General features: G+C 50.1%; 8 protein-coding genes across 8 annotated transcripts; 3 read left to right on the plus strand and 5 right to left on the minus strand.

Annotated features, from left to right (window-relative positions):
* Positions 1-617: 617 nt before the first annotated feature.
* Positions 618-1,521, minus strand: pyrG (orotidine-5'-phosphate decarboxylase pyrG; the record flags this gene model as incomplete). The annotated part of the gene is made up of 2 exons (XM_001267760.1): positions 618-1,297; positions 1,365-1,521. The coding sequence occupies 2 exons, from the start codon at positions 1,519-1,521 to the stop codon at positions 618-620; spliced, it is 837 nt and encodes a 278-aa protein (XP_001267761.1).
* Positions 1,522-1,971: 450 nt separating this feature from the next.
* ACLA_080200 (MAPEG family protein) lies at positions 1,972-2,557 on the minus strand (the record flags this gene model as incomplete). The annotated part of the gene is made up of 3 exons (XM_001267761.1): positions 1,972-2,256; positions 2,316-2,451; positions 2,526-2,557. The coding sequence occupies 3 exons, from the start codon at positions 2,555-2,557 to the stop codon at positions 1,972-1,974; spliced, it is 453 nt and encodes a 150-aa protein (XP_001267762.1).
* Positions 2,558-2,935: 378 nt separating this feature from the next.
* On the minus strand, positions 2,936-4,616 carry ACLA_080210 (putative diacylglycerol O-acyltransferase (DgaT); the record flags this gene model as incomplete). The annotated part of the gene is made up of 4 exons (XM_001267762.1): positions 2,936-3,141; positions 3,195-4,197; positions 4,264-4,304; positions 4,367-4,616. The coding sequence occupies 4 exons, from the start codon at positions 4,614-4,616 to the stop codon at positions 2,936-2,938; spliced, it is 1,500 nt and encodes a 499-aa protein (XP_001267763.1).
* Positions 4,617-6,553: 1,937 nt separating this feature from the next.
* ACLA_080220 (WD40 repeat domain-containing protein) lies at positions 6,554-8,612 on the plus strand (the record flags this gene model as incomplete). Its single annotated transcript, XM_001267763.1, has 4 exons — positions 6,554-6,638; positions 6,703-6,818; positions 6,896-7,096; positions 7,167-8,612. The coding sequence occupies 4 exons, from the start codon at positions 6,554-6,556 to the stop codon at positions 8,610-8,612; spliced, it is 1,848 nt and encodes a 615-aa protein (XP_001267764.1).
* A 332-nt stretch (positions 8,613-8,944) lies between these two features.
* ACLA_080230 (uncharacterized protein) lies at positions 8,945-9,413 on the minus strand (the record flags this gene model as incomplete). The annotated part of the gene is made up of 2 exons (XM_001267764.1): positions 8,945-9,065; positions 9,124-9,413. The coding sequence occupies 2 exons, from the start codon at positions 9,411-9,413 to the stop codon at positions 8,945-8,947; spliced, it is 411 nt and encodes a 136-aa protein (XP_001267765.1).
* Positions 9,414-9,766: 353 nt separating this feature from the next.
* On the plus strand, positions 9,767-12,008 carry pex8 (putative peroxisomal membrane protein Pex17; the record flags this gene model as incomplete). Its single annotated transcript, XM_001267765.1, has 4 exons — positions 9,767-9,840; positions 9,899-10,896; positions 10,951-11,399; positions 11,454-12,008. 4 exons carry the CDS (start codon positions 9,767-9,769, stop codon positions 12,006-12,008), a joined length of 2,076 nt encoding a protein of 691 aa, XP_001267766.1.
* A 223-nt stretch (positions 12,009-12,231) lies between these two features.
* ACLA_080250 (protein-S-isoprenylcysteine carboxyl O-methyltransferase) lies at positions 12,232-13,135 on the minus strand (the record flags this gene model as incomplete). The annotated part of the gene is made up of 2 exons (XM_001267766.1): positions 12,232-12,320; positions 12,376-13,135. 2 exons carry the CDS (start codon positions 13,133-13,135, stop codon positions 12,232-12,234), a joined length of 849 nt encoding a protein of 282 aa, XP_001267767.1.
* A 431-nt stretch (positions 13,136-13,566) lies between these two features.
* On the plus strand, positions 13,567-14,443 carry ACLA_080260 (sugar O-acetyltransferase; the record flags this gene model as incomplete). Its single annotated transcript, XM_001267767.1, has 3 exons — positions 13,567-13,739; positions 13,904-14,300; positions 14,366-14,443. 3 exons carry the CDS (start codon positions 13,567-13,569, stop codon positions 14,441-14,443), a joined length of 648 nt encoding a protein of 215 aa, XP_001267768.1.
* Positions 14,444-14,730: the final 287 nt, after the last annotated feature.

Genomic DNA, 14,730 nt, shown 5'->3' on the forward strand with positions numbered 1-14,730 from the left:
GTAACGCTGGACTGCAAGGCGATTAGACCAGACGAAAAAGATAGCTTGGGTTGTTGATCCGCCGAGAGGTTTTTGTTGGGGTAGGCACTGAGATAATAATGATTGCCCAGCGTACGGGAATAGTTTGGCTCGAATCAAATCAACCCTGTCGGCTGCAAATTAAAATCCAATGAACCACTGTCTCAGTACTCTGGATCTTTTGATTTAAACTTGGAGAGAATTTAAAAAGAAGTTCATGGTTGATCATTATCTTATTCTTAGTTCTTACAGTTACTCCGTACGATTTCAAGGATGACTCCGAAACATGTTATTGACTTATTGTTAAGCTTATCAGCCACCTTCTTATCAACTACACAGATCAGCCCTTGGCGTTCGGAACAAAGCTTATCAAGTTGTCGTTAATGCTATCGTCTGGTTGAGGCCATCAGCACGGCAATGCAGTGGAGTCTTGGGAAACGGTTTCAAAAGTTTATAGGCAATGTGCAAGATAATGATTTTTTTTTTCTCTTAGCCCACGGACGAACGCTTCGTCCCCTAAGGCTAGGTAATTGCTCGTAACCTACACACAAACAGGGTGAATCGTACCGATTATATACTTTCACTCTATACGCCAGGGTTTATGACTTGCCGCCCACTCTGGCCATATAAGCATCCCATCCCTCCTTCTGATACCGCTGAGCTGCCTCGACCGGGTCTGGAGCAGCATAAATTCCCCGTCCCGCAATGATGAAGTCAGCCCCTCGTCCAATGGCCGATTCGGGAGTCTGATATTGTTGTCCAAGTTTATCGCCCTTGGAAGAGAGATTCACGCCCGTGGTGAAGACGACGAAATCCTCATCTTCCGAGGCCGAAGTCACATCCGTCTGCACCTCGGTCAGGGCCCGCGTCGACACGAAGCCCGTAACAAACTTCTTGTATTTGCGGGCGTAGTCAACCGACGCCTTAGTATAGTCTCCAGTAGCCAATGATCCCTTGGAGGTCATCTCAGCCAGGATCAGAAGTCCGCGCTCAGGGCCGTAGGGGAAGTCCTGTGCCGATGCGGTCTGTGCCAGAGCCTCAACGATACCCTCGCCAGGGAGCACGCTGCAATTGATGATATGGGCCCACTCGGAAATCCGCAGCGCACCACCGTGGTACTGCTTTTGGACGGTGTTGCCGATATCGATGAACTTGCGGTCTTCGAAGATGAGGAAGTTGTGCTTCTTGGCGAGCGCGGTCAGACCGTTGATGGTGTCGTCGCCGAAGTCCGAGAGGATATCAATGTGTGTCTTGATCACGGCAATGTGGGGACCGAGACCTGTATCGCAAGCTCAATTAGCTCATTGAATCATAGATTGGTCCGATGGAACTATGGGCCGGCCTACGGTCAGCAAGATCCAGCAGCTCCTTGGTAGTCGTCACATCAGCGGAGACGGTGACATTGGAGTGCTTGGCTTCGGCAATCTCGAAAAGCCTCTTGGCGAGGGGATTGGGATGCTTGCTAGCACGAGCAGCATAGCTCAATTGCGATTTCGAAGACATCGTGCGCGATGGAGGGGTATGTGCGGGGTATGAAGATGATGAATATGGGTTATAAGATGGTTAGACTAGCGAATTTGCCAGTTGCGGGTGTTCTTCAACAGATTGCTCAATCTCAAAACCTAGCTGGAATTTCTCGCAAGAGAAAGGCCCAACTTCCAGGGGAATTAATGGTGTTGATGTTGATAACCGCCCAAGCAAAAAATCGCTATCAGTGGAGATAGAAACCGTCATGTATCAGCCACATCGGCTCTGTATTCATCCGTGTCCGGCTGCGGGGTCAGCCACAACCCCTGGCCACAGCTACAATATCGTGGCGCAGCTGTTGCTCAAGCATCAGGATTGGGGAGATGAAACCACGTTGCAATGTTGCACACCGTTACATGAATCATTCATAATTGATTTTTGTAGAATAGATAGTGGTTTGATCCTAATTATACAGGACATCCGCAATTAAAAAGAAATCATATCCTTTACTCCAAACAACGTCAAACCCCACAGAGCCGCTTGGGAGAACCAGAAGAAACCACCCAGCATTCTTCCCTTGCCCTGAGGCTTACCCGAGTAGACATAGCCGTACAGGAAGAGGGATCGGAAAATAAGCCACGAAACACCAATTGCCGTTGCCAGGTGAGGGTATTTCAGACCCGCGAAGAGGGTGAAGAGCATGGTCTGGGGGGCGTTTTCGAGGAAGTTGGCGTGAGCGCGCTGGGCACAGTTGAACTGCTCAGCCTTGGCCTATGCTGCTGGTTAGTACCTTCGTTTAGAATCCTGGGCCTCAAGAGAGGATATCTTACGTTTGATTTGCATTGTTCGATCGTGGCATAACTGTGAGGATAAGGAACGTTGGCTTCCTTTCGGAAGGCTGTTGTCACAGCACCGTGGACGAAGCCCAGCAAGGGAATAGCTCCAAGGGCGACCGCAACGACGGAGCTGTAAGACAATGATAAGTATGACGGCTTGAACATCCAGCCGCTGCCGAAGCTGTGCCAATTGGGAGTACTCACCCGTAGTTATCTGGTACAAGGATAGCGACCATTTTGAGATTATTGTGAGATTAATTCGAAATTCTTCTCAAAGGTAGAGACTTAGAACTGCAATTAAGCAATATTCAGGGGCGTTTGGAAGAAGGAGCTTACACAGTATATATATACTTCTGAGCCTGACGTCAGGTTCCCCGGAAGTCGGGAGAATTGTTGCTTCCATTATCCATTCGGAGCATCAACCTATCCGAACCGGCCCGCGTAGCCTCCCTCTGCAGCCTATTTTAAATAGCGTGCGGCTGCGGAGCAAATGTGATCCATTACGAGAAGGAATGCAGGCGAAGGATTTAGAAGGTCATCTGTGTCTGAACCGACAGTTTTATCTTGGAGTATTTAAATTGGTGTATAGATAGCTAGAACCTCGAGCTAGATCTCTAAACGCCTATCTTGCTCACACTGCCGTATTTGGCCTGCCATGCGAAGAAATACAAAAGTGCACCAAGAGGTTGGCCAACAAGGCAGAAGCTTACCCAAAAAATCGAGTTTCCAGTGATCGTACCTAATGCATCATTGACCTTCTCGAATGGAGCGGTAACAGCAATCAATGGCAGCTGAAACATCATTCCCGCGAATGCGACACCTATTACCGTCAGTAAGAAGCCTCGTCTGTCCGTCTGGAAGTTAAGTCCTTACCGATTAAATTGTGAGTTGGTATTCCGACCAGCATCTCATGCAGAATAGCGGAGAGGAAGAAGACCATGAAGCTTGCAGTGAAAGGGCTCCAGCCTCTTCCGATCAACGGCGAGAACACATGCCTCTTCATGAAGAGGTACACAGGCCGGTTCCAGGACCGCCAGTACGCGCCCAGACTGGGACTATTCCACCAGTCCGTATAGAATTCGCGATCTCCGAATCGCATCACTTCCGCCAATGCATTCAGTAGTGCCTGGAAAAGCGCAAAGAATCCAGCCAGCCAGATGACAAGCGAAATGGTGGACAATTTCATGACTCGCTCCAGGATCGATGCAATATCCATGACAGCAATCTTGTCAATCGAATTCCGCAAGACTGGAGCGGCATACTGAGCTGATAGAAGCCAGATGAAGACGGCCAGACCAAAGAACTCGGCCAGACGTTTGGCCACAAAGGACCACCGAATATGCGACGATCTGGGATAAACTGGTTGGTAAAGAAGGGTAGGTGCTAACCAAAAGTAGGTGAGGTTTCCAAGCGTGATGTTCTGGGGATACGGGCATGAAGAGTAAATCTCTGGAAGGGCGGATTCTGAGGAGGGATTGAGCATCGCCTGCCGAAGATCGCGATTGGTGAACGCATAAGAGCAATTCTTGAGCCACACAATGATTGCGTGGAGCTCGCAGAGCGTGCCGATCCCGGGATGATTGATATAGAAGTACACAACGAAGCTCGTCACCGCTAGGCATAGAGTGGCGTTCACGGTATGGAAAAACGCCGTGTAGCGCCAGGTTGCCCGGAAGGCCTGTTGCTCGCGCTCCGTGTCTTCCACTGAAAGATCCTTCTTCTTTCGACCAGTGTTGTGCTTGGCTTGCTGCGCTGCAGCTAGTTCAATGATATATGCAACGAAGAGATGGCACGGGACGAGAGCGAAGAGGATTGACCCAAGGACGACATCTTGTTTTCGATAATCGTGACATTTGATACAGATAAGGACGCCATACTAGAGAAGTTTTTTTATTAGAATTTTGATTCATTCTTGCCTGGTAACGAATCGCAATGAACTTACTTTCATGAAATTCTCAATTATCAGACGAAGATTCATCGCCACTAAGCTCGGGAAGCTATATCAGCACCTCCATAGGAGCAGGCGATAAGGACCGGATACCAACCTAGGACGATCACCATGAGATTTCGAAACCCAAGAAAGCTCGTTGTAACATCCGAGTCTCGACTAAGACTCGAATTTCGCAACTGAGAGTGGTAGGCCGCCACATGTCGATACTTGCTCCTCCTCTTCCCTTTCGTGGTTCCAGTGGAATTGCGGACAGCTCCATTGCCAGCTTGCCTCGACGTGGTCGACTCTTCACGTTTCGTGCTCGCGGCACCGGTCGACGACGACGTTGTTTCAGAGGCGCTCATCTTCACTTCTGGCCTGTGTAAATTCTTCCAGCGCGAAAAAAAAGCCTCGGGAGGTAGAAAAAAACGAGCGACAGAGCGTGAGAGCACTAGTTGGGTCGCAAATCAATTGCGGAGATGCCTCGGGATACCGGAGCGAGAGACCAGCAACAGAGCCTTGCTCTGAACAATCATGACAAGACAGATGAGTTGAGATAAGTATATTGAGTAAAACAGGTGAGTGGAAGAGAATATCCAAGAAACAGCATGGCGGGGTCTCGTCGTGGTTACGCACTGCAATGGTGCTGGAGCAAAGGCCTTCTAGGGCGACCGGGGTCCGAGAGCCTAGGGGCCGTTAGTGAAGGTGGACCGAGTCAGGTCCGCTGCTAGCCTATGCAGGCTATGCTAAATTGCCAATTTGCCGGGGCTGCTGCCAGCCACTTCCGAAACGCTCCCTTAAGGCCATCAAATTCACATGCAAATATGCGCCACTACTAGATGCATACAAACAAAGTACGAGATAGCGCCGGCGGATAAGGTACGTACTGTGTCTAACGGCTGCACATTCGAACCTTTCGATTGCCACTTCTCCGTAGTTACTTACCAATCTATTCTGTTTCTGCTGTTTATTAAACCACGACGGCTGAAAATCGACGGATAACATTGCAGTGAAGAACTTGCTTTGACAGGCACTATCTGGGAACCATCTGATCCATCCAAGGCCAGGATTGTTTCATATATTTCCGTGAGGATCATATGTTCAATCTATACTAGCATATCCGTTTATATACAGCTATCTATAAAATCAAACTATTTAGGTAGCAACAACTTGACGCCATGATTGAGCTTCCGCCCCGTACATATAGAATAGATTTCGACTAGAATAAAACCATCTAGATGTAGACGGCAACCACAAGATGCGTACGATGGGAAAATAGTATCTGCGAAATAGTTTCAGAAACCGAACAAATATAGATTGCCAATGAATCCTGTGCGACAGCCACGGGAACTTGAAACACGGCGAAGATGAAGAAACCCACGAGAAGAGGGATCAAGTACCCATAAAGCTCATGTGGAAATTCAAAGACCACGGAGAAAAGCCGAAGCACAAGGCGGAAGATGCTGTTCTCCGGAGCTAAGAGTCCCCTTGGAGCATGGAACTTCTTCGCTGCCCTGAGAGGCAATTCTATCAACAGCAGGTGTAGACGTTCGTTGTCGAGCGATATGTGTTTAGCATGCGTAGCTCCTTCTATTACAGCGAGCTCCAGCGACAGAATTGCGAACTGCATTGTCATAGATGTGGAAATTGGATCTCCAGTTGAATGGGTCAGTCCCGTTAGATGATGCTCATCTAACGCGTGGATTTCGATAGTGAAGATAATATGCTGCAACCTAAGTTTAACCAGCTGTCAAGCAAGGTGTGCAGGACAGGCTTTTGTTGCAGTGGAGTTGTGCCTTCATAAAGTCTGGCATTGTGCTGATAACGCTCTTTCATACTGGCTTAACCAGTTGTCTGTAGACTAGTCTGACCAAGATAGACAAACAGTCCGAGTCCCAGCATCAACTTCAAATATTTTGTAGTCTGCCAGCCCTTACGGCGAAGGATAAGTTTGAAAACTATTCCTTGTTAGTGAAGCTATTGAAGAGCTGGGATCTTCGTTCTGATTGTGAGTGGGGAAACTTTGCTCTTGACCAACAGAGGTTCGACCGCCCGATGACCTTCGACCTTACCAGAGTTTAATTCTCAACCAACAGCAGCACCAAGACAATCGACTGCAACATATACAGCTTTCCATTGTGAACCGGCGATGAAAGATTTCCCAAGCTGACTATCGTGAAACAAATCGAATCTTGCGCCTTGTTATTATCCTGACCATTCGCTTCCTTGTCATGACTACGGGCCATTCGTGAGCTTTCTTTCATAACCCTGGGCAAGCTCTCTCCGCACGAAGTTTGTCGCGATGGCTTTCTACGAGGACCAGTCGGGCGATCAACCTTTTGGAAGGAAGCCGTATGAAGGTGGAGTTGCAGGGCCGCGCCGTCCAAGTATGATCGCACAAAACTCTTCCCAACTCTTTCTTGTGCCGTGACACTAACGTCTAATCTTAAGGACTGGTTACTGACTATGGCTCGTCTCTCGTCCAATACATGCGCACGCGGCGACCGCGGTATAAAGGAGGACATCGGATGGAGATGGAGAGACCCAGTGCGAGCTATATAGTGGATGTAAGTCGACGCGCTGTCCCTGACTATGGCTGCGCGAAGAAGAAACCCGCTTGCTGATGCTACTTTTCGCACTCTAGATGGTCCCGCCATTGGCACGAATTCATTCCCCTGCAGACACCATTCCCGTACGGCATCTACACCAGTCAATTGGTAAATCGAAAAAGCCCATCACAGTCGTGCGATGGACGCCGGAAGGGAGGCGGTTGTTGACGGGAGGCCATACCGGAGAGTTCATGTTATGGAATGGAATGGCGTTCAATTTCGAGACAGTCATGGATGTGCGTTAACTCCCATTGTTATTGAGATGGTACATCGTTGGGGCTATGTTTTGGCTGATTGCGTGGATAGGCACATTATGACCAGCTACAAGCAGGTGTGACTTCGCTGGCGTGGTCGCATAGCCATGACTGGTTGATTTCGGGAGGACAAAAGGGCGACATCAAATATTGGCGACCGAACTTCAACAACGTGGAGACAATCGATGATGCTCATCACGATGCTGTACGAGACCTAGCGTGGTCTCCCAGCGACACGAAATTTCTTTCCGCGTCCGATGACACGACCCTGAAAATTTTCGACTTTACCTCACGGACTGCCGATACGATCCTGACAGGTCACAACTGGGATGTTAAATCGTGCGATTGGCATCCGACTAAAGGACTGCTCGTTTCGGGTTCAAAGGACCATCAAGTCAAGTTCTGGGATCCCCGCACCGCACGGTGCTTGACGACCCTCCACAGCCATAAGAATACTGTTACAACTACGCGCTTCTCCCGAGTGAATACCAATCTTCTTGCGACGTCATCACGCGACCAGACCGCGAGGGTGTTTGATCTGCGCATGATGAGGGATATCTGTATTCTGAGGGGTCATGAGAAGCCCATCTCATCTCTCACGTGGCATCCTATCCATAGCTCCCTCATTTCCACAGGTAGCGAGGACGGTTCACTGTACCATTACCTGCTTGACGAACCAAACCTGCCTTCAGGGCAGGTCCCCACAACCGCGCCGTATGACAGCCCCGATCCAGCGAATACCCCGGCACAGGTTATCTACCCAGCGCATCGAATCCAATACGCGCATGGTGCGACTATCTGGTCTTTGGACTGGCATCCTCTGGGCCATATCTTGGCGTCGGGTTCTAAAGACAACTTTACTCGATTCTGGTCACGGGCACGACCGGGAGAGACCAGTTATTTGAAAGACAGATTCCATATCGGTGAGGAGGCGGCCGAAGCTCAAGGAACATGGAGTCGTGGGTTCGGAAGGCGCCAGATGCGTGAAGAGGAGGAACAAGAATTGCAGGATGAGGCCGATAGCTTGGTTGATCAGAAAAAGACCGCCGGACAGTCTCTTCCCGGAATACAAATTGCACCCCCTGGTTTTGGCTCTCAACAAGAAGGATCAGGGTCATTGTTACCAGGGATTGGTGCACCCCAGCCTGTACCACAATCAGGCATGCCTGGGATGCCTGGGATGCCCGAAATGCACGGAATGCCGGGAATGTCTGCGTCCATGCCTCCTATGGATCCCGGGCGTTTGGCCGCGCTTATGTCTACCCAAAATCCACCGCCGCACAACAATTACCCCCCGAACACCGGCATGCCCGGGTTCCCCATGCTTCCTGCTATGTCAGGGACACCGCCGGTGAACATGGATCTCGTAGAAATCCAGAAGCAGCTCATGTCACAGGGCATCTCTCCTCAGAATTTTGCCTCGTTAGCCGCATCTTTAGGATCTGGTGGCCTTCCCGGTCTGCAAGGCCATACACCTGACAACGAGTATAGACGATGAGATGCGGTGTTGTGAACTGTTTGTACTGAGTGGGAGGTTGCATGGCGTAATGGCGGGCGATTTTTTTTTATCCCATTCCGAAGCAGTCGGCGCTTTTGTTTTTCTCTCGGAAGAACAACTCGTTATGGTGTAATATATGTTTGATAGTGATCTTCAGTCTATAAGGTCGCGAGGCAAGCCCCATCGGGCATTTGTAGTGCCCTTTGTTGGGTAAGTTCCAGTTTGGCCATCCAATGGAGACATGTCCTGCACTTCCCATTCGAAAATGGGCATTTTGTTTACGATCGTCTTGTCCTTGTCAATGATCGTAAATGGCCCGGTGCATTGAGTGATCACAGCCCGCCTTGCATTGGGAAGCTAGACAATATGAGGACCATAACATTGATGCCGCCCCAAACCATAGGGACCCACGTGGACATCCTGAAGTTACCAGCTTCGTAGACCGCTCCAAGCCTGCCCAGAAATTAGTTCCGTGCTCTGAAGAGAGTTTCATGCTATTAGAACCACATACATGACACCGATGATACTCCCGGCTACAAGAGCTTCCAGTCCCCCAATAACTATGAAGACCAGTGGGACAGCTAGAAACACTCTCCAATTCCGACATTGCAAAATCATAGCACAGCCAGCGACGGCCAAATGGCTGGCTGCATAGAAAATGAAGGTCCAGTAAAGTGTGAAGCGCCATATGTCCCGGGTGTAGTAAAGGTAATAGACTTGAGGAGAATGATTGGGTAGGGGATTATAAAGTGCTGGGAAAGGGGGCGTCTGGTAGTTGATCGGAACACGATTGTTAGCCATCTTTCGGTTTCGTCAATGACGGGGATTGATTTTCCTTGTCATCCGATATGATGATACAGGAACCGGAGGAGCATCATCGCCGTCCTTCGAATTGGTTGCTAGGATGGAATATTTGAAGCTGGTGTTCACAAAAGGTGCGGGCCGATAAGATACAAAACAGGCAGACCTATGGCGGACTGTTTGCACTGTTTGTCCTTATCCAGTCTAACCTCGGCAGGTGATCTGAACTCTGGGGTCTCCGCGGTAAGTGTGATGTGAGCCGGCTACGTCTGTTCATCCTCATACATCGTCCCGAAGGAGGTTGATTTCCATCATACGTATGCCATCTTTGCCTTTGGCATTGAGCGTATAACATGGCGACAGAACGCTCTCTGGGTGCTCTTCTACGATCACTCCAATCTCCATCAGAGCTTCGAGATGCTATCAAGTGAGACTTTGCCAAGCTAGATTCCCCGACAAGCTGGAACTGACAGTCAAATCATCAGCCTCCTTCCAACAGCAACCAGCCTCTTAACTCTCCTCGGGAATCCTTTGAATCTTACCTTACTCGCATCACAGCTCCTGTCGGCTCCAGCGATATGGGAACAACCTGTCGATTTACAAGCATGTCGGAAAGTCCTCAGCGTCTTCAACACAGCCGCAATTGCGATCGCACAAAATGAAGCGTCAGAGGAGCCGAGGGTACCATTTGCACAAGCAAAAAAGCTCGAACGTGAAGAATGGGTGAAGGCGATTGCAAATGGAGCAGACGAGAAATCTCCCCGATGGAGACATCTGCTATTACTAGGCGGCAGCCTGCTCGGATTCGAAGGCCAGAACAGACAAGGTTTACCGCGGAGTATTCGGACGAAACTCGAATCTGCACTTGTGACGGCTGCACAGCTCTCCCTCGATGAACTGGTTTCCCAGAGCAACATTGAGGCACAATGCATTACGATGGTCTTGAATCACACCTTTGAACTCCTGTCCGACTACGAGAGGAGTAAGCTGAACTATGATCGTTTACTACCGGTCTTGGTTCAAACGACGTATCTTTCAACCGAAGGCTTAGAGGGTGGATACTTCTTGGGAACCATTGATAAGGATATCGTTGAAGCACCAGGAAAGCGTTTCCAGTGGTTGCCTCAGTCGGACACCTTTGGCCGTGTGACAGCCATTTCCTCCGGCCCTCTAATATCGGCGTTAGGCCCGCTATCCCGGTTGATTGCACATTCAATAGAGAATGTTTGTGATCAAACATTGGTCTCTCAGTCTGTAGATCAAATTGCGCACTTTGCGCGCACACTCATGGTGCAATGGCGGCAGAACAAGTTATCTGAGGTTGACGCAGCAGAGGAAGCAGAGTTTTTGGATCCCGAATCGCTCAAGAGCACGATCCCCAGCTTGTGGAAACTTCTGCGTAACTGTCTATACTCTGTTGTGATCGTGCTCCGATCTGTTTTCGGAAGAGTACTCAATGATCACGTTCTCGCTGCTAACAGAAGTGAGTTCCTGCACTCTCCTGGGACATCTGATCTGTCTACTTACCTTTTTTTAGTCGCGCCTTATCTTTCCATGCAAGCTCTCCATATACTTCGCAATTTATACTTTGTCTCAACTCGAATTGGCCCAAATTCATCGTCACAGCACCTGTTCGTGACCCTGACGGCGGTTGACATCCTTGCACAATACCCCCATCTGGCCGAAAATTTCCTACGAAGCGTCAAACCAAGTGAGCTCGGTCAAATCCCCCAACATCCTATTGAGCGCTGCCTAGACCTTTACTTTTTAAATGTCGCCGAGCTATTTACTCCTATTCTATCCCCAGAATGTAGTGAAGAACTTTTGGTATCCTCGACACTGCCATATTTGGCAGCGGGTGGCAACAACCATCTCCTTGAGATCTTTGAGGCTGCTCACAGTGTGGCTTTGGCTGTCTTCGCAATACCAGCCAATGCGGCTATAGCAGCCAAGCACCTTCCGTTCTACATTGATAACCTCTTTGCTGTACGTTTTGTATTCCCAGCCTCCTAGTTGTTATCTGCGCTTACGCTGAAACAGGTCTTCCCTGATAATCTATCTGTTCGTCAGTTCCGGCTTGCCTTCAAGACCGTGATCCAAGTGACTGCCCCTCCGTCGCTCGTTGCAAACAGCCAGCCTTTGCTTCCTTCCATCCTACTTGAAGTTTTACACGAAAGAGCTCTCCAGGCATCTGATCAGATGCTGCCGCCATCCGCGCTCGGAGGAACGGGTGCCGATATGGGGCAATCACCGCCCCTATCGGAACAAGCAGCTTTGACTCTAGCTTTGATTGACGGTCTTTCCTTCCTGCGCGTGGAAGACCTTGAAGAGTGGCTACCACTGACAGCCAATTTGATCCACGCCATGAAGGACCCGGCAATGCGCCAAGTCTGCATTGAGCGCTTCTGGGAAGCGCTGAGCAGCGGCGAGATGGATGTCGAACGCGCCTATCACTGTGTGACCTGGTGGAGTACAAAAGGCGGCCGGGAACTTGTTCTTTTCGGAAATGAGCCTCTGGATGCCGACTCACAGCACGCAGAGGGTCCTTATATGAGTGGTGCAGTTGGAGATGTGGCACGCCAAAGTAAGCTCTGAATGGAATGGAGCGTACATCACGAATTATTGCATTAGACAACTGCAGCGGAAGGCGTTTGGCAATCATTGATACCATTTCCTTTGTATGTTCTACATATTGATACTATTATACATATTGGAGCCTGTATCGGAGGCGAAGCTCTAGTTCTAGCGCACAAACGGTCTATTCTTCTGATTCCAAGAAACTAAACCTTGGCCGGTACATTGAAAGGCTTTGCCAATTTCAGCAGATTCCCGGGATGCCAATCCAAGTCCTCTTTCTATACTCGACGTACTCGTCTCCGAAGAAACAAATCAAGAATTTCTCCTCCCCTGCAGCATGTTAGCATAGCCCAACCGCCCAACCGCAGCAGGAAGGAACACTCACGCTTAATCCTATTGTAGAAGAAACTCCACAGCACAGCCGCATACCCCACAAAACAGACCACATTCCCCAGAACCAACTGCGTGCCCATCCCCCACCAGAAAAACCCAAAGTAGCTCGGATGGCGCAGCACCGCATACACCCCGTCCTGCACGAGCTTATGCCCCGCCTGGCGCTCCACCTGCACCGTGTGGTTGAAGTTCGTGCCCGCCTGCTTCATCGCCAGCGTGCGGACCGTCTGCCCGAAGACCATCAGCAGAATGCCCACGACGACCTGCCACTTGACGCCGCGCACGGACGCGGTGGCCGCGAGGTAGCTGCCCTCCGGGCCGAAGGTGTGCGACAGCAGACACTCCGCGAGCGCGGAGCTGTGCGCGAGATTGTACGCCCAGCCGTTCGAGGAGAGGAGGAAGGCGGAGATGGAGGCGTAGCGCGTGTTGTACTCGGCTGTGACGTAGTACTCGAGGAAGTGGAAGAGGCAGAGCGCGGCGGTGAAGAAGGGCACGCGCCAGAGCGGGTTTGGCGCGACCAGGAGGAGGTAGAGCGTGATCGGGAGCGAGATGCCTAGCCCCGCGCCGATGAGGAACGCGCGCAGGGAGATGCCGGAGAGAGACTTCTCGCCTGTGGGGTAGTTGGAGGAGTCGAGGGGGGGAGGAGAGCGCGAGCGTGGTGGTGCGGGCCGCGCGGGTCGCCAGCCCGGGCTGCTGGTGATGCTGTTGGGGTTCGGTTGGTGGCCGGAGGAAGTGCTGGCGTCTTTGGACATTTTGGAGTGTGTGGACGGGTACTGCGTGGGTGAAGGAGAGGATGTCCACGGGTGTCTGGTGAGTTTTTTTTCGAGAAGGTCGAGATGCCGGTTGTTTCTTTCAGAGCAGCGTCATGGTCGATTATAAGTTTCCTGAAGACGAGGGTTGTTGGAAAGATAGTGTTTCAAATAACCGACTATCAATGCGTTCCCAGCAGCCGGGGAGTTGTCACTTTTCGAGAGAACAATAATAGAGGAGGTCGATGGAGAACAATATTGGAGTGGATGGAGGCGTGTGGATCTTTAGCCTATCTTTAGATTGTCCCTAACTATTGTTATTTCCACCCCGCTTGGCCGACAATATGACAGCACTTACGCTAGTTATCGTCCGAATCACCTTCATTCATTCTCTTCTCAGGTACCTAATCGAATCGACTCAGAAATATTGCAATATGTCTTCTGCCGAATCACAGCCGTCGGAGAGAGAGAAGATGCTCCGAGGGGAGCTTTACTACGCTTACACCCCCGAACTGACAGCTGCCCGAATGCGCTGTAAGCATGCCTGTAATCGATTCAACAATGCCGGCGAAGTCTCTCGTAGACGGTTAGTTGAACTTTGGAAAGAGTAAGATTCCACCATGTACAATCCCGTCTTTATAGAAGATCACTTTGTGATCATTTTCAGATGCTTGATGATTTCACGTTTGATGATCTGCAATGACACCTGGAGACTATCTATACTGCCCATTAAAAAACACACAGAAGATATCAACTAAATCCATGGCGCAGCATCACGGAGGACAAAACCCCTCTTCCGCCCCCTCGGGGAGATCCAGAGGCAGATGAAGCCCTTCTGGCGCGAGAACCTTGGATCGAAGGCCCCATCCGCATTGATTATGGGTTCAACGTGCGAGTGGGAGAGGGCGCTTTCATCAACTCGTACTGTACCATCATCGACACTTGTCTGGTGACCATCGGAGCGCGCACGTTGTTCGGACCGAACGTCAGTCTGTTCAGCGGGACCCATCCCTTGGATCCTGCCCTGCGCAATGGCATCAAGGGCCCCGAATATGGGAAAGAAATCCATATCGGTGAAGACTGCTGGTTGGGTGGGAATGTGACTGTTTTGCCGGGGGTAACGATTGGGAAAGGGGCGACGATTGGTGCGGGGAGCGTCGTTACTAAGGTATGTCCAGGTTCATCGTTTGGTTAAATTTGTCTGTGTCGTTTGCAAGACTCACGATGGGATAGGATGTTCCGGCTTTTCATCTGGCATATGGAAATCCGGCCAGGGTCATTCGGAAGATTGAAACATCTATGACAGAGTAACTTCCATGTTGGTTGGTTGGATAGAGTAAGTATATAGGGAATCTAGGGATGCCTCTTATGTTAGAGGACATACCCCTGGTGCATTCCTTTCAGGTGCATCATAGCACATACATTGATTATAACTTAGAAGTTAGAACCCCGAGCCAGCTAAAACTCTAGACAACAGAATTGAGGGCGAGTAAATACCAGCCTCCCATGGTTCGCTCTCAGCATTATGCGAACTTCAAAACTCTGGCTTCATTGCGTATGACTATGATTTTCACACCTCCTCCTGCTTATAGGCATTG

This window comes from Aspergillus clavatus, genomic scaffold, assembly GCF_000002715.2.
Source record: "Aspergillus clavatus NRRL 1 1099423829806 genomic scaffold, whole genome shotgun sequence".
Taxonomy (NCBI): Eukaryota; Fungi; Ascomycota; class Eurotiomycetes; order Eurotiales; family Aspergillaceae; genus Aspergillus; species Aspergillus clavatus.